Source organism: Homarus americanus, unplaced genomic scaffold, assembly GCF_018991925.1.
Source record: "Homarus americanus isolate GMGI-L3 unplaced genomic scaffold, GMGI_Hamer_2.0 scaffold32929, whole genome shotgun sequence".
Taxonomy (NCBI): Eukaryota; Metazoa; Arthropoda; class Malacostraca; order Decapoda; family Nephropidae; genus Homarus; species Homarus americanus.
The window spans coordinates 4,005,117-4,029,560 of record NW_024737097.1 but is presented as its reverse complement, the minus strand read 5'-3'; the positions used below and the strand labels follow the sequence as shown (position 1 = coordinate 4,029,560).

Genomic DNA, 24,444 nt, shown 5'->3' with positions numbered 1-24,444 from the left:
TTGAGAGGAAAAATTCTTGTTCACTTTTTTTAATCAGTTTCAGGATAAAGTGAGATACTGGTGTTACATTTTGCTTCTTTATAGTGTAGTCTCTTAGATATATAGATATATAATAGATAGATAGATAGGATATTAGACACACAAACACACATACCTACATGCATTCGTACACACACACACTACATCCTTGACCACCGAAGGGTCGAGACGTGCCTGGCGCTCCTCTCGGAGCAGCCAGGTCAAGTGTTGTGTTGGCCCATGCCAGCCCCCTCCCCTGAACCCTCCTCCCCACCGGAATATCAACATGTTCTCGCCAGAAGTTGCTGTTTCATTTAGGAAAGGAATGGAACCAGTGTTAAACAGTGGTGAACGGTGCTTAAGTCAGTGAGAACAACTCAACAGTAACAGTTGTACCCGGGTTGACCTTCACACAGTGAGGTCCCAGGTACCCAGTGGTAGCGGCCCGTGAGACCCAACAACCAGCGATGTGTTAATCCGTCTACGATAGGAAGGCCTGGGACCACACCTCACTCATATAACACCATCTGTGAGGGAATTACTACACCACGTCAGGCCCCTCATAACACCATATGTGAAGGAGTTACTACACCACGTGAGGCCCCTCATAACACCATCTGTGAGGGAATTACTACACCACGTGAGGCCCCTCATAACACCATCTGTGAGGGAATTACTACACCACGTGAGGCCCCTCATAACACCATCTGTGGCACGTGAGGCCCTCATAACACCATCTGTGAGGGAATTACTACACCACGTGAGGCCCCTCATAACACCATCTGTGATACACCAACACCATCTGTGAGGACCACTCACACCATCTGTGAGGGAATTACTACACCACGTGAGGCCCCTCATAACACCATCTGTGAGGGAACTACTACACCACGTGAGGTCCCTCCTAACACCATCTGGGAGGGAGTTACTACACTACGTTTTTGCTGTTCAACACCTACAATAATCTGTATGTTCACTGAAAAATGGCAGATGAAATTCAACGTCGACAAATGTAAAGTACTCAGTATAGGAGATGTAAACAGGGAAACCAGATACCAGATGAACAACGATGCCATAGAGAAATCCGACTGCGAGAGAGATTTAGGAGTAATGATAAGTAGGAACCTTAAGCCAAGTAAACAATGTGTTTTTGCTCGTAACAAGGCTAATAAAGTACTTGGGTTCATACAAAGGAGTGTTAGTTACAAGACTAGCGAGGTCATCCTAAAACTGTATCTTGCTCTTGTGAGACCGCACCTGGATTACGCAGTTCAGTTCTGGTCACCGTATTACAGAATGGATATAGAATCCTTGGAAAGAATTCAGAGGAGAATTACAAGACTAATCCCGGGCATTAGGAACCTTGAGTATAGAGACAGGTTAAAGCATCTTAATTTGCACTCCCTTGAGAGACGTAGAGCGAGGGGCGACCTGATAGAGGTGTATAAGTGGAAGGCAGGGCTAAACAAAGGGGACATTACAAAGGTACTCAAATTATCCAACCAGGAGCGAACTCGTAACAATGGTTTTAAATTAGACAAATTTAGATTTAGGCGTGAAATAGGTAAACACTGGTTTGGAAACAGAGTAGTGGATGAATGGAACAAGTTACCAAATATCATCATTAACTCGAATACGCTGAATTGCTTCAAACATAGGTTGGATGCTCATATGAGCAATAGGGGTTGGGTGTAAACGGGACTGCCCAGTATGGGCCAATAGGCCCGCTGCAGTTTCCTCCATTCTTATGTTCTTATGTTCCTTTACCTTTCTCTAATGAAGGCTTTTGTTAAACCACCAATGTATGTAATAAGTCATTTATGTCCAATGTATGTTTTCAGCCTTCGGGCTGCAGAACTTTTTCAATAAACCGTCAATTATTATTATTATTATTTATTATTACACACACATTGGTTATTAGGAAGCATCAACACACCCAACACAAAATATACAACGACCACTACAAGCGTCAGGCAAACACACTCGGAGGAACAGGATTCGGTGTGTGAGGTTCGTTTCACATACCTTCAATTACCGAACCCCTGAAGGCAAAATGACTGACGTACTGTGTTAACCTTGGGTGTCCTCGTCTCCAGACAACACACATACACAGACAACACACAACAAACACACCATTCTAGTTTATTATACCTGGCGATTTGGGTGTAATGTGAGGTAGGTGTAGTGTGGGATAGGGGTGGGTGGGGAGGTGTAGGTGTAGCATGAGGTGCAATATGGGGTGGGGGTGGTGAGTTAGGTGTAGTGTTGGGTGGGGAGGTGGGATGGGGGTGGGGAGGTATTGGTGTAATGTGGGGGAGGTAAGGAGTGGGGGGATGAGGGTAGCAGAACTAAAACCTTGGCAGCTATCATAACCACTCATCCTCCCTCCCTACCTCCCTCAAGGTGTCTGGCAAGCAGCGGGAGTGTGCCAGGCTGTAAACACGCCCTTCCTCTGCCTATATATATAACACCCCTAATACCTTAGACTGTGGGTCATGACAGTATCAGTATGAAGTCGAGGTGCTGTGAGACAAATACATACACAGGCTAATATATTACAGAAAAGTGACATGTTTTAGACAATTTACAGATCTCTTAGTGTATTGTGCCTCAGTGCATATAAATGTTAAAGAAAAAAAATAGTGTCTCCTCTTCCTCTAAATTACTTTTCCTTCTCACCGCCTCCTCCTCCTCCAAGCATCCAGTCTTCCTTCCCACCTCCTTTTACAACTCTTCCAACCCTCAATATTATCATGGGTTATGGCTGAGTTTATTATTGGTAGAGGGACAATCATAGGTCTTTGGTCGGTGTTGGATAACATGTCTGTTACTCAACACCCCCCCCCCCCACAATAAATATAAACTTCCTCAAATTTTTTTATGGTTAAGTGGTAATTGACATATCACTCACTTCTGTTACCTGTGCATCCTATGACAGTGTCGGCAAGATAACCCGATATCCCTGCCTGACATAGTTCAGCACATACACACACACACTGGTAGGAAGCAAAACCAACCATTGCCTCCCTGTGTATCAAAGCCTCAGGGGGTCTGTATTCACAACGTGTCAAGCCAGTGTGTTACACTTTCACTTTTCACTTAACTTAAGAAATCAGTCAAGACATTTTGTTGATACCTGGACTTAGGTTCTCTAACATTCAAAGCAATTCAAAGATTAAATTTTAATTCTACAATAAAGTTTTCAATTTATATTCTTGTACTGTACTGTTCTTGCTCCACATTTACAGTTTATTTGTGTTGACTTTTTTCTCTGGTCTGATGACGCAGGTAGATGTGGAAACCCATGCCAAGACAGTCCCTTACGTATCGGGCTGCCACTGTGCCAAAACTATTCAAGTTGGTCTCACCTTTAGTAACGTCAGGCTGAGATGAGTTAAATATTTATATAAAGATACCTATTATGGCTACAGGCCAAATAGGTTATAATCCTAATAGACTCCACTCTAAATTTATCATTAGATTGGGTTAGGTTATATTTGGGTAGGGGGTTAAAGTCTGGTTATATTTACCTGTACATTAAGTTTGGTTATATTTAACATAAGTTAAGTTAGGTTATTTAGGGTAAGTCAGTTTAGATTGTGAAGTCTAGACTACCTGTACTAGGTCAAATGAAAACCTGAATGCTGCACTGAATAGACAGATATACAGTACATATATGCTGTAGATAAAAAGTACAGTAATGTATAGTCTATGTCATTTATGTATATCATGTTAACTTGAACTCATAGTGTTTTTAGATGATGTATTTCATTCTCTTTCAGGTTTTGAGCCATGGAGTGCGGTTTATGTCGTCTGTGCCCAGCTTCAAGGTATGGTGACTTAACCTTTGATGCTAATGATAATAATATATAGAGTGGGCCATTTAGATATTACTTTATCTTTTCCTAAATTCTGTATACAGGGTCAGATTGTCACAAGTCAGTTTTAGGACTTCCCCCACTTCTTTTATTATAAGTCTTCACAGCCGTCTTCAATCAATAATCACTCAATAACACTTGCTGTACTTCTCCACAAAGTTATACAGTACAGTATATTGTATCATACATTTCACTATATTATTGAGCCTTGATTATTGTATTTTATTTCCAGGCATCGGACCTTCACATTGACTTCTGTCCACCTGAACAACTGAAGAGCAAACCAGCAGTGAAAGACCTGGTGTTTGGCCGTAACTTTACCGACCACATGCTCAAAATATACTACAATGATCAGTCAGGATGGGGCAAACCCAGGATAACACCCCTACAAGACCTTCGGTTACACCCTGCTGCTAAGGTCCTTCATTATGCTGTTGAGGTAATGTAATGATCCACCTGATCTACTAAATGGTTAACACACATACATACATACACTAGTATACAGTATAACAGGATTAAACTTAATTATAGAACCAGGATGTTTGTGCTTGTAGGTAAGGGATGTTATGTCAGAACTCTGAAAAATTGCTTAGCTTTCTGAGGAAGTAACACATAAGCACTGTGCCTTGTGTGCTTCAGCATATTGACTAAAACCACCATTGAACTGTAGGGTAAGGTTAGTTTGTGATTTACTGAAGTATGTCTGTACCCGGTGGAAAATGTGTGGAACTAGTACAGTACGGTAAGGCCTCGGATATCCAGAATGCATGGGGAATTGAGTGTGCTGGATAATCGTTTTTTTGAGGATGCGTCTCAAACTCAAGAACTTCTTCATAGTAAATATTATAAAAGGGCTGTACTCACTCACTATGTAGCACTGCGGTGTTTAATCTTGTTGTACAGTAGCAGATGTTACTTGTTGAGCTTGAGTAAACACTGGTACAGTAATCACTTAGTTCACTACTCTTTTATAGGCTTGTTAAGTTCACTAAACACTAAAGTTTCCTAAGATTACTTACAGCTAGTTTTTCTTCACTAAAGGCTCTGTAATGGCAGCCCCCAATGTATTTGGCCAACATGGAGGATGCACACAGCACCTCTTGTGGCCAGAAATGGAACCAAATGCAACTTATTTTCTTGCCTTTTTAAATGTGATTAGGCATTACTTACTGGAAATCGAACCCACCCAAAAAGTGCTGGTTGTTTGAGTTCCAGATACCTGAGGTTATACAGTATACTGCACTATATCAGGTGAGAGTATTTACATGTCAAGAGCTATTTAAGTTTAGAATAAACAAAATCAATAAACTATATGTTAATAATGTAATATAATTAGAAGATACAAAGCAGAGTGACCTCTATAAATACAGCACAAGTGCATCTCAGGCACACAAATGCATATTCACACTAAATCTTGTACATGTACACTGACACACAAAACCAACCTACCTATAAAGTATCAATATCTCCTTCAGTCTATGAGGCTTCTGTAGTATTGTCTCCTAATAAATCATATACTATTATGTATATTTTAATTGCTTAACTTGTATGTGTATTGTTTGCAGTTGTTTGAGGGCATGAAAGCCTTTCGTGGTGTTGATGATGAAATCAGACTCTTCCGGCCTGGCAAGAATATGGAGCGCATGAATCGAACAGCCGCTCGATCATCTCTTCCTACTTTTGACAGTGAAGAGTTGATTAAGCTCCTAAAAAAAATTATTAGCATAGATCAAGAATGGGTACCTCATACTGAATCATCTAGTCTATATATAAGACCCACCATGATTGGGACAGAGGTAAGTAGTGTTTCAGTGGGTAGTGTAATTTAAATGAACACCTACACAAGTCTTTTTCCTTCTCTTGTTTTTAGCCTATTTTGTGTGTTTTCTTTCTTGGTATACAGTGATACATACTGGGAGAGAATGGAGTAACTGTGTGAATAATCAGGATATAGACCTTCAGAATGAGTGTAATACAGTACAGAAATTGTACTTGTTATCTTAGCCCTCTCAGAGAGCTTTCTAGATGTTGTCTTTCTGCACCATTCTCTTCTGTCATTTCTCTCCTTGCTAAACACCCTGTACAATTTTCATGTACTTACTCTTATTTATTCAGTAGGTTTTCATTGTTCTCTGGGTACGAGTGACTGTTGCAGGAAGATGCTTCTTGTGCTATAAGGAGTTTATACTTAATAATTGTTGTTTTGAGAGTAATAGTTAACAGTGGTTGTTTGCTCCGTTTCAGCCTACCCTGGGTGTCCAGCGACCAACTGAGGCACTGCTATTTGTAATACTGTGCCCAGTTGGGCCTTACTTCGCAAGTGGGTTTAAGCCTGTTTCTCTGCTAGCAGATCCCCAGTATGTGCGAGCCTGGCCAGGGGGTGTTGGCATGATGAAAATGGGATCAAACTATGGACCAACTCTTGAAATCCAGGTACTAAGGTGTAGCCTTCTGGGATGAACAAAATTCATATACTACGCATATTGTTTATGAAATAATTAGGTCTTCAGTATCCTGTATTTGTCAATATGATAAAAATTTCCTGATAATACAGTACTTACTGTAATTAATAAAATCAAGTATGAAGCTGTTTAATGAAACCACATAATGACAAAATAAAGGTGTCAGCATAATAACATTTTGAAGTTGATGCATCCCAGTAGCATCTTCAATACCTATACCATTAATCTTGGCTTGTGTGATTGGGAGTCCTCAGTGATTTTAATCTTCCATCACTTTAAGTTCTGCTCCTTGAGACAAATAGTCCAAAATATTGGAGGAGAAAAAATACCCAAGCTTTTGATATTAAGGTTCTTGAGAGCTTTAATATAGAGCTTTGGTCAGCATCCATAAAGAAACTCAAATTTTTTTCCTCAGCTGCATGCTCTTTGTGTACTGCATCTGTTCTTGTGTTACATTTTTTACTGTTTATATACCTTCCACTATGATGTAACTATGAAATGTACTGTACTGTAATGACATCACTATTAATCTCCATTTTTATGTTTTGTTACTTATACTGTATGTTCACTCAGCCTTTATATGGCACAGGCCAAGGATCCTTTATCAATCTTCAGATTAGAGTAGCCTTCAGTTTTTGAAATTTCATATAAAGGAGCTTCAAGCTGTATGACATTCACTAATTCTCTGTTCTCAGGAAGTGCTCATTATACACTCGCTTTCATCACATCTTTTCAGAAACAAGCGGAAGCTCGATCTCTTCATCAGGTCTTGTGGTTGTTTGGTCCAGAACACAGAATCACAGAAGTGGGAGCAATGAACATCATGGTGTTCCTAGATAAAGGAAATGGAGGTTAATTAGTTATTATAAATATTCATGTGAAGTCTACATCATTACACTATACGAGGAGCACAGAACCAAAGTAGGACAAATGCCAGTTTTCCCCAAAACAATATGTATGATGTCTTTCACTAGCATCAATTAAATCTGCACTAACAAAGTTACCATCTGCTATTTGAATCACTTCAATATCTTCACTGTTGTCAAAGCTATGGTAACTTGAAGGTTCGTAAATTTAACAGCATTTTTCTCTGCTGTTCATTTACGCCTCTTGTCCTACTTCGGTGCGCCTCATTCAAATACCTTGGGGACAGATACAGTATATTCAGTTGTGAAAATCTCATGAGTGACAACAGTATGTAAGCTTAATGATCCTGGTGGTGTTGTGTCTCACTCCAGTGTGTATTTAAAGGGAAGATAAATAATGAACCATATGACAGCTCAAGTATAGTAACAACAAACCCTCTATATAATGGTTAAAGAATATGTGATGAACTGAACTGATAGTGATATTACATTGAGCTCATCATATTTATTTTCAGAAAGAGAACTTGTGACACCACCTCTTGATGGGTTGATTCTTCCTGGTGTAACTAGAGACTCAATCTTGTCATTGGCACGACAGTGGAAAGAGTTTACAGTGTCAGAACGGGACATAACCATGGCTGAGATCGTTCAGGCAAAAAGTGAAGGCAAGGTAAGTTATAATCAAGGCTAACAGTGAATTTTATAAATAATGCAAATAACAGATGCTGTACATGTGAAATAACTAATATTCACAACTACTTATGCTCCAGTATATTGAAAAACAGTACATAATCTTTACAGCATTGCATTACTAAATCATTCATTTTATTATTGCAGCTCTTGGAAATGTTTGGGGCTGGAACAGCAGCTGTAGTGACACCTGTTGGTGAGATCCATTATGAAGGTCAGGTTATCAAAATTCCCACCATGGAACACGAGAACCCACTTACACAGCGGTTCTTTGATGCCATCAAGGATATACAGTATGGTCGAGTCAAGAGTGAATGGACTGTTCCCATTGAGTGAAATATTGGATGATTAGAATGAAATTAAGGTTGTGCAATTCTGAATGTAGAGTCTGAGTTCCCCATCAAAGTATATTTTTGTTGATTTTGTAAATGGGAAAACTTTGGAGTGTGATTGGTATTTATAAAGTTTGATAGCTCTACTTTAGCAATAAACTTCATAAAACAATGAAAATAAGATTGATTATATTCACTGATTATATTACAAAATGGCTTTAACAAATATTTGATATCAAATACAGAATAGCCACATAAACAAAACTTCTTCACCATTATTTTTCACTGATTTTATAATTAAAGAAAATATAACTGATTAGATTACAAAATTGTTTAAAACAACTCTGGGTGAAATATTCAGCATTACATTCATAATTACTGTAAGACTTAACCCCATCCATATACAGTAGGTCCTCACATAGCAAGGTTACCATCACTATAAGTTGGTAAAAGAGCCTTTATAGGACTAATTGTAAGATAAAGGTAAGAACTATGACAACAACTTAAGACAGAATGAATTAGAGTAGTTAGTATAGGCACAAGTATTGCTCTTGCATGTACAGGCAACAGAATAACAGGCATTACATTATATATTGCAGCAGAATACTTCCTTGCTATAAAGTATCTCTGAAATTAGATAGCAGTGCTTGCAGTTCATACATTATTGCATAGCAGAATTGTTTATTTTTCAATTTTAATTTACCCCCTGATGTAAACTTCATAGAGCGGGTGCATGTATGCAGTAATAGACAAGATGCTGTCTAATATGCCTGAACTGTATCACTGCATTAAACAGAGACTGTACACGTTCAGTCTTAAGTAATACACAAATCAATGCAATATTAAGAAATGCAAGTTGGGCACAGAAGTAGAGAAATTGTAAATTATGTATTTAGTTATTGTATAAGTTATTTAAAATTTTATGTTTGTTATATTTTAGTAGTAATGGCCATTTTTGTACAAAAATCAAAATTAAGGTTAGGTTTATAGTTACATTTGTTTACTCTTTGGTAACTCACAAAACATGGGAACTCAAAACATCTAGCAGGGACAGTTACTGATGATTGTTAGGAGGAGCATTGTAATAATTTATTATCTGTGATATTTACTAAATACCATAGATGGCGCGGAGTGAGAATGAGCAGACGCTCTAACAACACAGCTGTGGGTATTATGTTTATTCTTGTCAGTGTTAGGAACTACAGAACTCATTTACTGCTGTACTGTGTTGTTAAAGACAGTGACAGAAATCTGTATTTGTTTAATGGTTTTAATCAACTAATTAAGTGTTAACATTGCCACTTACACTTCAAAGAATATACTTTACAGGCAGACCTCCTCTTATGACAGATGCAATACATTCCAGGAGGGGGGGGGGGTGTTAAATGATGAATCCATTACAAGAGATCATCATATCATAGTCCTGACAGCGTCAATTCTTACCTTATAAATGTTACAGGATGGCTTCCTTGGGAAATAGTAATGGCTCTGCAGATGTTATGGCTTTTTATAGATATTGTTTTAATCATAGTAGAAGCTCGGCAAAGCGGCCGGTCCACGTCTGCCTCAGCCGTCCATGTCATTAACTTTCCTGGTCACCTTGACTCCTTTACCAATGCTCTCACTTACTGACCATGTTCCAGACATGATGGGCCTAAAATTTTCACTTAACACTTGCAGGAGATTGTTAAAAGGACGGTAAAGAGACAGAACTTATTTAAGTTCTGGCAGGCTGTACAGTACAGAACAAATTGATTAGCTGAGAGGATGTTCTTTTACTTTTGATGGAATTTGTTTCTTTAGAGTTTCCTTTTAATGATATTATTGTATATCTATTAAATTAATATTTTTTCGTGGCTCTTCAATGAAAATATGTGAGATGAGGTTCTCTTAAAAGAGGTCTGCATGTGTATATAAACTAACATGGGGTATTTGCAGATAATTCCTTGAGAAATAAGTGTACAGTATTATGTTTATATCTTAACACTATGATTTATAAATAATTTGACTGACAACTACATGGGAAGAAGAGCACTGAACTAAATATTAAATTGATGAAACGGGGAGGAATGAGTAATTGTAATGATTTACATGTGCCCTGCAATCTGACCAGGCTGTAACAGTGGATCCCTTGCCAAATACCTCAGGTTCCAGGTTGCTCCTCACCTGATTGGACACTTTCTCATATTGCTTCGGGTTTTGGGCAGCTAAGTGCTTTATGTATTAAGAGCATTCAATTAAGGAATTGACTTTGCAATTTTTTTTCCAAAAGTCTGGAATGTTTTAATTGCAGGTTCCTCTATTTGGGAACAAGCCATTTTAAGTGTGCCTGTTTTGTTCTCAGGTTTGAGGTCCATCCATTGACGATAAAGTAATACTGCACATGTGAGGTCTTGAAGAATTCTTGTATTTTTTACTTTGAGAGTCAACATGCACATCATTTCTCTTACATGTGCAATCTCCTTGTTGCCCACAACTTAACTTCCAGTCCTGCTGAGAATTGTATCCCAAAGAATATTGTCATATTTTTGTTTAAGCACTGGTTAAAACCTTTTACAAACAACCTCTCGATCACATATATTGTACTCCTTCCTTTGTTGAGCATAAGAATGAACTTCACCCCATCCACCAGTGTTCACATCTTCATGATACTCTTCTTGTATGTATATGTGAGTTTCTCTCTCCCTCTCTAGAAAGCACTTTTCTGGTATGGCACAGAGTAGCCGAATCAATGCTGTAATAATCGAGTTGAGCTGTCATGTTCTCCTTTCACAATAAGACCCAAAGATTTCTACATGGCCTACTCGTATCCTATTACAACTGAACATCTCCAATGGACAGCAAATGTTTTCCTGCAGATTTTGCATTTCATTGTATAAATTTTGATATTAAACCATGAGACACTAGTGTAACTTCTATCAATATTCCACAGAGACTCAGGTTTGTTTCAGGAGCCAGTTAGGGTTAGGGACTTCTTATTTGCTAATACTGTGTTCTTGGTTTCAATTCCTGGCCCAGGTCAGATGTGACAAGGGTGTTATCCAGCGAGACCCTACCAAACATGGCAGGTTCTTTCTATGTACTCTGGTTATCCTCCTGTACTAACACTGGACAGTAAGCAAAGAAGAGATCGACCCCCTAAATGGCTAATGAGCTGACACGTGAAATACTGGACTGTACTATACATGCTCCTTAATTAAGAGAATTCCAGTAACTGATAATAAGAAATTGTATAAATTAGGACAGCATATCAAGTTCGTGCATTTTATTAATTTTAATAATTTTTTATTTTCAGTGAAAGCTACTATACACTAGGCATGTTTTAAGTACAATAGTGAGATGAAACATTTTTCATCTGTCTGAAACATCATATTTGCTTATTAAACACCAAACAGTAAATCTCTACTTACTGAACACTGGCCAGAAATTCTCTGCTTATTCAACAAGTAACAAATGCCACTTCTCATTGGAGAAAACTAAAATGATTCCAGGCAGGTAAAGGAAGACTCCAAACACACTGAGGAAAAGATATAACAAATGAAGACATGAGAGGAGGTAGGGGGAACAGAGAGTAAAACATATGAGTAACAGAGTGGCCTGTTGGCTCCTTTGATGTGGATGCAAGCAAGGCATTCCAGGTAAGAATTCAAATTTTTCTGTACTGTACTTATTATATGCCATGTTCATAATGCCTTGGTGTGTCTATAGTGTGATAGTAAGTTAAGGTCTGAACTACAGTATTCTATAGTAAGATTAATCAGACAACCAACTAATTAACTTATTTCACAGTAATGTATTAATGTTAGTCGTGGTTAATGAGTTCTATGGTGTGTGTGTGTGTAACTGGCAGAAACTTAAGATAAGTGCTGGTAGAGTTAAAGATGGCATAAAGTAGAATATTCAACATGAGATGTAACAGAAATAGACCTGGAGGCTTTCATAAGGGATGGTACAGTATTTCAATAATTAGCAGTGATGAGAGCTTTAAAGTAAGGCTCCATGAGGGTTAGGGTAGGGAGGCTGACGAGGAGGAATTTAGCATGGGCAACTCCATAAGCTTTAACTATGGAGAACAAACCTCGGACATATAGTGAAACAACAGCAGTACAGTTTGACAGTAAAGATCAATTTGAATTTGTATGTCAACAATATTTGAAGTAGTCCCATAAGAATGTGATTTACCATAGTTTGCATCAGTTCTATAAGAATTCGTTATCATTCATCATTATTTCACTGTATTAATACTTATATATTTAAAACAGAATAAGAAAGGATTAATGTGTTAGCTATCCAATACTTGAAATTTGAGAGAACAACTGTATTTGACTTTACATTGTCTTAAATAGTATAAGGTGTTACATACTTTTTCTCCCTGATGACAAATCCATAATGAACAAGTGTGGCTTTGGAACTCTACGACAAAATTTATTCCTTATAACAAATTATGAATTTGACAATGAATAAGATACTGAGTATTATTAAGACTTTTGTATATTGATGTTTTATTTATTAATAAAGAACGACAGGTTAAAAGTAATATTAAGGCCCAAAGATTGACAGGGCCATAGTCACACCATCACAGTGTATTGTACCAAAAAATGTATTTGACACAGAGAGAGTTTGTACAAGAAGTTACGTTCAGGTTGTGGAAATAATGAAATTGAAGAGGGGGAAAATTCCTCACCTATCTACCTAATATTTTTTGCTCATATTACAACAGAAAACAGGTACTGTATTAGTCATATACAGTACATCCTTACCTGTATAGCACTGGTCAGTACTAAAGCACGCAGACTAGAGACTTTGATCACTGATACCTAGAGCTCTGTATGGTATATATTCTCATCTGACCAGTGCTTGTTTAGTTCTCTCTCAAAGGTCAACACTCATACAAACGCTTCAATCTTTTTATTTTCTTTCTCAGTGACATATGTACTGTACTGATTAACTTTCTTAGTACAGTATCTTATATGTGCTATACAGATATTGAATATGTATATAGGTGGAAATATTTTCAAAGAGTTAGTTTTGTAGTTTTTAGCAATTGCATTTCCAGATACAGTACTCATTTTTTTTCTAAATGCCTTTATAGTTCTGCAATTTCTGTTTATCAGTTGAAGGAATTTATTTTAAAATTTCGTTCAAGCAAAACTGTTAAAATATGTAAAAGAAATGGCATCTATTAATATTGAAATTTTTATTTATTTTTTTATTTTATTTCTGAGTTGTTCTGATATCTATATTGTAAGTGAACAGTTTAAAGGATTGTCTACAAGTGAATAAATAAGTGCGGTAGATTTTGAAAAGTGGACATATTTCATTGTAAGATTATAATTATAATCCTTTACAGTATTTAGATGTTTCTGGACATTGTAAATTGCTTGTGTATATTGCCAATACAGTAGTATGTGTGACAACTGTATGTACCAATGTAAATAGTAGAAATTTCAAATACAACAAATGCCTTTTTATTTACCTTTGCAATTTTATGCAGCATTTCCAAAAGATGAATAAACCAGTGTGTAGACTAGTGGTTGTGCTTCCCAAGTCACTGCCCATGGCCACAAATAACCCAAATTTCTGAGATGCCAGTCAACATTCTCTAACAAATGAAAGCAACTGAAAAATTTCAATAAGATTAGGTGATATACAAAACATTTAGCGAATACTTTAAATATATACGATAATTTTGTCAACTTTATATACTGATTGCCGAACCTGGTACAGTATGTGTTGCCATTTTGGGTGTTAAAACTAGAATAGCATCTGCAATTTTCAAAAAAATTTGGAAATGGATAATTTAAGAAAATGAATATAGAAGCACAAAAATGTGATCTGATACATGCTGGAACAAGTAATGTACTGTACATACTGAAGAGACTCTGTACGATTCTTCCCTCTGATACTTCCCTTGAACACCAAGAAACTTAGTTCATGAAAGCAATACAGTGAAGTACAGTACAAGGAAAAATTTCCAAGATTAACTAATGCACAGGATAGGCTTCTTCCACTGTCATTTACTGTTCTACATATCAAAGGAAATGCTGTACATTTATTTTGGCATGTGCAAAATATCACTACTATATTGTAATGAAGCTTCCAATTCATTGCACTGTTACAATATATTACAGAGTAATCTTACCTGTCGTAAGAATGTAAAAATCTTCTCATGCAGTGGTTTACCCTCTTCATCACTGGTCAGTTATTTCTCTTATACACACAGTGCTGGTCAAACTCACTGGCTTGTAGTTGTTCATGGAGAGGCGATCGTCCTTTTTGAATATAGGACTCAAATGTGCCAGTTTCATTGGGGATCTTTTGTTCATGCCTGCTTATGCAGAACAGGACTTTAAGGGAGTTCTGAGAGCTCATTAAACAACTCACTCACTACACACTCTTGGATGCACATTATCAGGACAAGCACTCTTACAAAGAAGGGCATTGGGGAACAGGAAGACACAAGGCATCCACTTGAAGGCAACTTTTATTTCATAATAAGCAGCATCCCTTAAGTATGCTGGTATTGATTTTAACTGAGCCTCTTTATATTTTGCTCTTAAAAGAACAAGAATAAAATGCAAATTTTAAAACCAACAAATTCATTAATACTTGCATGTTACAACTCGGTGAACTTTTCATCCTCATAACCAGATGCAATACCACTTCGCCCCTCAATTACAGAATTAACAGGAACAACAGAGGGTAGTGAAGGGTCGAGGCCCTGCCATGTACGGCCCTTCAGAGCCTCTCCACCACCACCTACATGTATGGCAGCAATTGTACGTCCATCTTGAAGTACCACTGCACCTGTACTGCTGTCTAAAGCTACTTCTACGTCACCTCTGAAATAAAACATAAATCCTGTATGAGTTAATACATGTTGCATATTGTTTGATTAACATGATCTGTACTATCAATGTTTTTATACCAATTCATTCACAATAAAGACAAACTGCTCTATACAGTACAGTATACTGTAGTACAGTTAGACCCAGATTTAACAGATACAGTATACATATAGTATGGATTTTCAAAGATATGATAATATAAATACGTACCAATATCCATTGCATCAATTTTATATTGTGGGGTCGGGAAATTTTTTTCCCATTTTCATCAAAACATTGGAAGATGCTGAGATGCTGACACTGGCATCTGGGAGCATCCCATACTGAACCACGGCAATAAACTGAAGTCTACCTTTACATGCATAGTAAGGTAGTACTCTACTGTACACCTATAGCTGAATGCTGAATACATTCACTCAGGTAAAACCATGAAAATATAATATCAATTGAAAATGACATACTGGAATCAACATACAGTAATTATATTATATTAGAGAAATAACCTGTAGATAGGTGAGAACTTACCGGACACCAAGAGTCTGTGTCTTATTGGTCAGCAGTGACACACTAGCTTCTTCTTCCCTTGGTTCACTTGTAGCCTCAATGTATCGACTTCCACCAGGAAGCAACTGCCTGAAGTCTGTTTCAAAGGCAAGATTCCACTCCTGCCCTGACAATAGTGCCACCTCAAGTTCCCATGGTGTTATCAGCTTACTGTAGAGCACTGGGTCTGTGTTGCGCTCAATGATGGTTGTCTCGGGGCACGCCACATAAACAAACACTTCCACTTCTGATATATTGGCTAATTTGGCTTCATTTGGTTTACCAACAACAAACGTATAACTTCGTTTCCCGGCAGCTTTAATAATTGTTTTCATTCTTGATATAACATTTTGATAATTAGCAACTCCCAGAGTGCCTACTAATATTCCAATAATTTCAGCATCTTTAGCCTTTTCTAACTTAGCACCGCGACTCATCACAGTACGAACACCTGATGTGACCTCCAATGATCCGTCTTTTGGGTCAACACAATAAAATGTTTTCTCTGAAAATCTCATCAACAAACTGTTCAGCGGTGGCCCACGAGTACCGAGATAAATAAAGTTGAAATCTCTAATATTAGATAAACTAGGTAAACATACAGTACGACCATTGAAAGTAAGTCTGCCAGTAAAATCTTGAGCGCTCTCTTTTGTGCTGTCATTATTCTGACAATCATTCTTACATTCACTATGTGGTGGACTTGCACTGTTGTGACAGTTGTTCTTATTTTCACAGGAAGTTTCTCTGTTGGTTACAATTTGTTGTGAACTGCCCACATTACTGTTACAACCATCATCAAGCAGGAGGGTTGTAACTAAGAGGTAAGGGAAGTTCTTCTTTATGTTTTCTACCATTTCATCTGTATAATGACAAGATAAATGTGAATAATATGAAGTGCTGCATTATGCAAATAAATATTCTAAATTAAGTTTTTGTAAAATCATTAAGTTATAACCTTCAGAATAGCTGCATCATGAACAAGACAGCTTAGGCACCTACAACCCACACTACAGTATACTAATAGTGAAATCTAAATGGTAATTTCTAGGCAAAGGCCTCAGTAAAAATAATTAAAATTTTAAGAGACTTGATCAAATTAGCTGCAGTTACCATATTTGTACTGCATTAACCTCTGTGAAGATTACATAAATATAACAAACTGAAAGTTTGCTGTACGTCATTATTTTGTTGTATATTCAATGTGAAAATGGGGACCTCTCATACATGTCCCAGCTTCATTGGCTTCTTCAACACTTAACTTCAACCTACTTCTTTCCTATACACCTCGATAACATCCACTGTGAACACTGATTATCCCCAACATACACAGAGCAACCTCAGAAAACCCCCTTGTGTGATAATACTCTGAATGGTCGAGTCTCTTGCAGAGAAACTAAGGGAAGGGGGGGTGAGAGTTGTGTTGTTCTAGAACCCAGCCTAAATACTTTCAGAGAATGAAGAGAGTAAAATAAACCTACCAGCAGCATAATGGCACCTTGTGTCATACACCAATATCAAACCCTTCGTCCGGTCCTCAATAGCGGCATCCAGACTGGAGACCACAGCAGGGATGTTCACCTTTATTCTTGTGAAGATGTAGAGAACTGGCAATCTTCTGGAGGGGCTGAGACAAGTGCGACCAAAGTGGATGACAGCATCAGCACCGATGTGTTCAGCTGCCACCTCATCAACACAACAGCTGAAAATATATAAAAATGTGAAACTATAAAGAAAAAAGAAAGAAAAAGATTTCATGATTAATTAGTCATTTTTCTTTCATGTGTATCCCAGTACTGGCTTACACTGGACATTAATCCCACTCCGCATCTTCATACACACACATCACTGTGCCTGGAACTGACCTGCCATATGTGGTGTCTCCGAGGATGAAAACATTGAATCCAAGCTGTAGTGTTATAGTTTGACATACACCTGCAGCCTCCCCTAACAGCTCATCTGGAAACTGGAGTCCAACCTGATAAGAGAAAACACATATTAACACGGGAGTAAATTTTCAAGCTAAATGACTCATTACCCCAGAGTGTAAGGAAAGTGCCACTGCTGGTATAGCTACAGTTCAGCATGTATACTGTAGACAACACAGGTATATAGTTCAGCATGTATCTAGACAATGTTGACACGTACTGAGTGTATGGGTGGGTAGGAATAGAGTGCTAGTGAGTTACAGCTGGCTACTACCATTATGTGACTGCATGGGATGCCCAAGATTGGCTGATAAAATAAAGTGTTCTTTCACATTAACCACCAAAAACACCAACAGCCAACTCTCACCTTCCTGTAGCCCCCCGCCTGGATCCACTGAACACACCGAGTGGTTTCATACATCTCCTCCATATCCAGTGTGGGTGGTGGTGTGACCCCGTCTTCAAGAGACCGGCCCATAGCCTCACACCCAGAGTTAGTGAAGGATGTCATCTTCTGATATTACTACACACACACACCAAGAGAGGTCACCATCTAATCTATGAGAAAAGGAAATATCATCATTTTAATATTATGCTTATTGACAACCAGAAGGAGCTGTTTGATTTCGATCATTTTTCCACAAATGTTCTTATCATGAAGTACAGTATTTTAAAAGAAGCAACATTTACTAGAACCTAATAGAACTTGACCAAACAAACCAAAGACACATACCTAACCTTACCTAACTTACTAGTCGGGGGCAGACCCCCACCATACTAAACAGAAAATACATATTTTGATATCTAGTGCCAATGAAAACAGCTTTGTTCAAGCTTCATGGTGTAATTTTACCCTTTTTGTGGAAATGGGAGTACGCTTGGACCAAGCAGGTTGGTTGTAAACAAACAGATGACATGCAGTGACTTGGCAGATATTTTGGAAGCGTATTTACGGTATTAAATTCATTCTTCACATACAAATCACGTACTGTACAGATATCAACTTAGTGTCATATGATAAATTTTTCACCTGTTTTAATCAGCACTTTTCCTCATCCTTTATGCCCTGCCCACTACAGGTGATTTATGATCATAAATAGAGAAAACTAAAAATACTTATAAATAAAAATAGAGTCATTGCCTCATTTAAAATACTTTTTATAGCGATAAGAACACCTATGGAAAAAATGAACGAAATTGAGCAATTCCTTTTGGTGGCAGAGGTGTTCTCAGAAATTACCAGGTTCTGTTAGATTCTATGTACTGTCATTTCCATTTTCTTGTTTGTTATCATAAGAACATAAGAAAATAAGGAGTCTGCAATAGGCCGGTTGGCCTGTACATGGCAGCTCCTGTCGAGAGTTACTACCACTCTCTATCATCCATGAATCTATCTAGCCTCTTTTTGAAACTTTCCAGCATTCCAGCACTTACTACAAAGTTGCTAAGCTTGTTCCACTCGTCCACCACCCTATTTGTGAACCAGTTCCTTCCTATCTCCCACCTAAACCTAAACTTATCCAACTTAAATCCGTTGCTACGAGTCCTATCCTGCTCAGATATTATAAGAACGTTATCTATATCCCCTTTATTGATTCCTTTCACCCACTTAAATACTTCTATCATATCTCCCCACAGTCTTCGTCTTTCTAGGGAATGCAAGTTTAGTTTCTTTAACCTATCCTGATATGGAAGGTTTCTAAGACCCGGAATCATTTTCGTCATTCTTCACTGCACTGACTCTAGTGAATTGATATCCTTTCTATAAGGGCACCAGAACTGAACCGCATAATCGAGGTGCGGCCTGACTAGTGCAAGATATAGTTGCAATAAGACCTCTGCACTCTTATTATTTACACTTCTAGATATAAAACCCAATACTCTGTTTGCCTTATTTCGAACATTAACGCACTGTTTTCTAGGCCGTAGGTCCGGGCTTACAAGTACCACTAGGTCTCCTTCACAAGTCGACTTCTTTAGGTTGATGTTTTTAAGGCTGTATACATTGACAGTATTTGTTCTTCCAATATTAAGTACGCTGCACTTGCTGGTGTTGAATTTCATTTGCCATTTTTCAGACCACCCCTGCAGTTTATTTAGATCCTCCTGTAATGCATTTGCATCCTGCCCTGAATTAATCTGCCGCCCTATTTTGGTGTCATCCGCAAACTTGCTTATGTCACTGCTGATCCCAGTATCTAGATCGTTTATGTAGATTACGAACATGCAAATAACATCTCCAGAAATTTTGGTGCAATTCCATAAGTTAATTTTGGTGCTAACCGTCTGCTCCACCATTACCTAAGATAAAATCCAGTTGATCATAAAACGAGCCTATTAGAGACGAAGAGGATAAAAATAATTGTTCTCAGTTTTGTGGTAATGGGTTCACACGTCTCGTTCACGTGTATGGAGAATTAAATCCCTTAACTTACTTTATACATCTAATATTACTTGTTTTGTGCTTTACTGTCCCTACAAATACCAGTTGTTCGTTTTCCATACTTACATATATTGCCAAGGTGTTAGATATAGAGCTGCACTGTCGCCGCGTGCCCGAGCTTGTTTATTTACATGTGACGTCATAACCTTGCACACAGCGACCACTGGGTTATTTGTAGTGGGTCGGGTTATTGTAATTCACATGAGTGATAATCTGCATACGATATTCACTGTATTTTAATGTGCACTAAGATAAAAAAAATACACTTTTCTTTTATATTACGGTCTGTGATAACTTTTCTTGTAGTATAGTAATTAATACACTGCATGTTTTCACCAGACCTGCTAGGGTATTTAGTATTGAGTACTGTACTGTATTCAGGTATTGTATTTGATTAGTTATCGAGTATTCACATGTATTAGGTGGATTTCATGAACACAAGGATTTCTTTTGTATTTTCTGACATTTCCAATTATTCATATAAAAATTAATACTTTTAAGTCATTTGAATGCATGTATCCATGATTTTACTATACAGTACAGAACTACGGCGAGCAGAATAGTCACGTGGCGTATGAGCGCCAAGCATAGGGTTCTGTGGACATCAGCTGAGGGGGTATTGAGCAGTTCTAGAGAAGTTTTATTTTGACATTACTTTAAACTACAGTATATTACTTACGATTAATTCACCAGACAAACAAGAGTCAAGGGTTAGTCCCAGGTATTTCACTGAGGCTACACTTGAGATGGTTCATTCCCACACATTACAATGAATTAATTTACCATTTTGAATGTTGTGACGGCACCGAGTGTGAGCTGTTTCAACTTTCAAGACCAGACTTGACCAACAGTGGAGCAGGTACAGATACATTCGGGAGCCAGTGCATGCCCAGTACTTGCCAACAGTGCGTAAAGACGGCGTCACACTGGCATTTTTTCGTTTTTTTTTTGTCAACCTTCAGAAAATCGTCAAACTTTTTTGTTGTTCACCGTCACACATGCGTTTAGAACTAACTCGCCTGAGTTTACCTTCGACAACTGTCAACAAACAAGATGAATCCAACTGACGAAGAAAACGCAGCAATTATAAGCCTTTTATGGTGTATGAAAAGGTGATCCCAGAGACAGCGGTGCTGCCTTATCTGGTCCACCAAGAAGTCCTCGGAGAGGCGTGTCCATACTGGGGAAATTATTTTATCTGTTGGCTCCGTCATGTCGTTGCTTTTCCCGCGTCGTCAAAATATGAACAGCAAATGACATTTTCTTACCTTTTGGAAATCACTAAATTAAACATAATAATGAGTAATCTTGGGGAGAAGAGTAATAATGACTTCATAATAATTTTAAGTTTATATTTGAAGTAGAAATTACTTTATTTATATAAATATTTGTAGTATCAATTAAAGATGTTAAGTTGACTCCGGCAGAGTGTGAGCAGGTTCACCAGTAGCCGGTTCATGCCCAGTACTTGCCAACAGTGAGTAACAGAGACGTGGCCGATCAGCGGTGAAGAGGATAAACGTAAGTAAAAAAGTATAAGTAAGTTGTTAGGTTGTCGTACGAGTTGCCAGTGCAGATGGTCTGACAATTTGACAAACCGCCGACGATTCGTGAAAAAAGTTGACAATAGAAATGCAAGTGTGACGCCGCCTTAACAGAGACGTGACCGATCGCCAAGCGGCCGATCAGTGGCGAAGAGGATAAAAGTAAAAGTAAATGTTTGCAGGACTCCACTTCAGATGATAACTCGTTAGCTATATCATTTGGATCTTCACCTGACACTAAGAGAGCATTGTTATCAGCATTTTTATTTTATTTTACGGGCATTAGTCCACCCGACCACAGGTCATTTTATGACCTACATCAAGGCCTGGTGAGCGAAAATATAATAAAATAATAACAATAATAATATTAATAATAATAACAGTTTACAATTAGCACTAATGGGCATGACGTTTACATAACAGAGGGGAAGCAAATTACGCTCCTCCAAGGATACTCCATTGTTAGACTCCACTATTACTAAAACTAATACAGTATTACAAAACTCACACCCTCTCTCACTACATCCTCACTTGCCCTTGATCTACACCTCCCCAGCCGCTGCTCTCAACTGGTATCCCTCCTTGACATTACAGTATACAGGCCTGTTGGCATTTGATATTATCAGGGACCTGCCACGCTTTGTCGTAAACAGATGAATTATAGCGAGAATAAAGAAAACACGTTGTAGCGCTTGATATTATTTATTGACAGACATAAATGAACTTAAATCTAAGTCCTGAGATGTGGGATGGGTCCCTGAAAAAAACAAAAATATATATATTAGTATTATTGATAATGCCTAAAGTTCATGCGCTATTACTCCGATTGTATAAGACTCATAATAAGTTTATACGGATTTATAGCTAAGTACTTTATGTAAACAATGAACTGTCTTAATTCTGATATTTACGCACCTCTATTTTTTAATTCATTTTACGCTAATTCATATGGGGGCGCATGATAAATAAAAATAAAAGATTGGTGAGTTAACTTATTGTATTCATCCTGTAATGCGGTATAGTATATTCAAAGATAATTAAAATAACACAAGAATGATGAAAATCGAATTAAAAATAACCGAGAAATGACAAGGTCAATAACTTACTTTTGAGAAATATTCTTCTAAACAAGTGAAGCGCTGTGACGATATCGGCCTTCTATTCCTAATTTTCTCCTTGATGGGTTGATTCATCGTGGCATCCATATTTTCTAGGTACGTGTACACTACTCTGGTATAGGGGGTTCCTTCCACTTGTCATGCTACCCCGGTGAGCCATGACCCATCAGATGTTTTGTCAATATCAAGCACCCCTTTCTCGTCAGGACCACGACCCAGTTCTATATAAAACTATTACTGTAACACAACTCCTCTCTTAAGATGTCCTAAGCATTGTCAATGGCTTGTGATGTAATAAATTTTTTATATCTAAGTTGTTTGTGTAAAGTGGAGTATATTCTCAACAGTCCACAGCACTAAACCCACCCCCCAGCAACATAACTAAATAAACCATTATTATTGTCACAATATGCATATTATTCAACTGCTACTTAATGTCCTTGACATTATCAATAATCACTGCAGTACACACACGACAGATAAGCTTTACACCTGTGTGTGCCCGATGATGAGAAAATTTACATCCAGTCTGTTTCTTTCCACACTTATCACACTGCACGTGCTTCGCAATATTGAAAATGCACTCTTTCTGCACCAGTACAAACTCACTTAATGATATAATTCCTTCAGATTTACCAAAAGTGCGTTTTTTTCTCTTTTCTGCACTTGTTAGTGGACGGGAGGGAGAAGCGTTAGAAGGCCCAGGCTGAGGTGGTGGGGGAGCAGGAGGCAGGGGCGCCTGGCTACCACGTGTTCTTTCCTTTCTCTTCTCTTGTCGGGTCTTTCTTGCATATGCAAGTAGTTGACGCTGTCTTATCTGGGTTTTACTAAGTCTACCCATGATGCAAACAATACGAGGAAGATAGAGCAGCTATGAGCGGAGAATTTTCGGAAAACACTGGACAAGACACGCAAATTGTGATACACTCCCTCTCTCTTTGAAAGCTGACCAGCTACTGGTAGTGTGGTACCAGGTAAGTAACCAAGTTAGGGTTCAGCAGGTAGGAACTTGGTAGTGGCTTGGGTACTGGTACTACTGGACAGCTGGGCTACTCATAGGAGAGGTAGTTTTATATCGGCTCGGTGATAATCCTAGTTGGCAACTTTTTTTACCTGACCCCACCCCTTTATTCCTCTGGCTTCCCACCTACATTAGAATTTTTATCAGAGCTGCTTACTGACATGTGTTTACTTGAAGTTGTCTATGTTTCAGACCTTTAGTGAGGACTGTATTTAGCTCCAGATCAACCGAACAAATTGACCCCCAACTTGTACTCATATCAACTCTAGTTTGTTTCTTATTATGTTCTATCAAACACATCTCTGCGCTTCAACAACAAAGATCTTTTAGCCCATAAGGTTAGTAATTACATTAGTACATTGACGATTAAAGAAATTATAGTTTGAGAGACTGTACTTTCTCTTTAGTCATATTTATTAATAGATATTGATACAAGAAATGATAAAATAATCTAAAGACGGCAGACGTATTATGATCAACCCACAAGTGATATACAAAAGTGGCAATTTCAACTCGAAGGAAAAGCACAAAAGCACAGCAATACTGAGTGTGGCTGGATCTGATCTAACCTGACCTAACCTAACCTAACCTGACCTGACCTAACCTGACGGATGGAGCACACCTGAACTGCCCCAAGCTACTGTCCTGGCCACGTGGCCACACACCTGCCCAACCGCATCCCATACGAGCACGAACCGATTGCTATAAGAACAGCCCAGTCCCAACCATTGTAAAAATTATCAACACATTATT

The 24,444-nt window shown here is 38.1% G+C and overlaps 2 protein-coding genes across 3 annotated transcripts in view; one reads left to right on the top strand and one right to left on the bottom strand.

Moving 5' to 3' along the window:
• LOC121873168 (branched-chain-amino-acid aminotransferase, cytosolic-like) overlaps positions 1-11,152 on the top strand; it is a 30,949-nt gene extending 19,797 nt beyond the window's left edge. For both annotated transcript variants that reach the window (XM_042376495.1, XM_042376494.1), the window contains exons 2-8: positions 3,801-3,848; positions 4,129-4,335; positions 5,462-5,692; positions 6,141-6,329; positions 7,095-7,209; positions 7,740-7,894; positions 8,062-11,152. In XM_042376495.1, coding sequence (XP_042232429.1) covers positions 3,801-3,848; positions 4,129-4,335; positions 5,462-5,692; positions 6,141-6,329; positions 7,095-7,209; positions 7,740-7,894; positions 8,062-8,250 — 1,134 coding nt within the window. In that variant the 3' untranslated portion in view covers positions 8,251-11,152. The remainder of the gene's footprint in view (positions 1-3,800; positions 3,849-4,128; positions 4,336-5,461; positions 5,693-6,140; positions 6,330-7,094; positions 7,210-7,739; positions 7,895-8,061) is intronic.
• Positions 11,153-14,712: 3,560 nt separating this feature from the next.
• Positions 14,713-20,149, bottom strand: LOC121873167 (2-(3-amino-3-carboxypropyl)histidine synthase subunit 2-like). The gene is made up of 6 exons (XM_042376493.1): positions 20,075-20,149; positions 17,933-18,123; positions 17,503-17,615; positions 17,119-17,339; positions 15,620-16,499; positions 14,713-15,088 (listed from the first exon to the last, which is right to left on the bottom strand). The coding sequence occupies exons 2-6, from the start codon at positions 18,074-18,076 to the stop codon at positions 14,863-14,865; spliced, it is 1,584 nt and encodes a 527-aa protein (XP_042232427.1). The 5' UTR covers positions 18,077-18,123; positions 20,075-20,149; the 3' UTR covers positions 14,713-14,862.
• Between the last annotated feature and the right edge of the window lie 4,295 nt (positions 20,150-24,444).

Bases quoted from the DNA above. Each gene is read 5' to 3' on its own strand.
- LOC121873167 (XM_042376493.1), bottom strand. From the start codon at position 18,076: ATGACATCCTTCACTAACTCTGGGTGTGAGGCTATGGGCCGGTCTCTT. The intron at 17,616-17,932 runs GTGAGAGTTGGC...TTCTCTTATCAG, and splicing joins AGGCGGGGGGCTACAGGAAG to GTTGGACTCCAGTTTCCAGA. The intron at 15,089-15,619 runs GTAAGTTCTCAC...GTTTTATTTCAG, and splicing joins ACACAGACTCTTGGTGTCCG to AGGTGACGTAGAAGTAGCTT.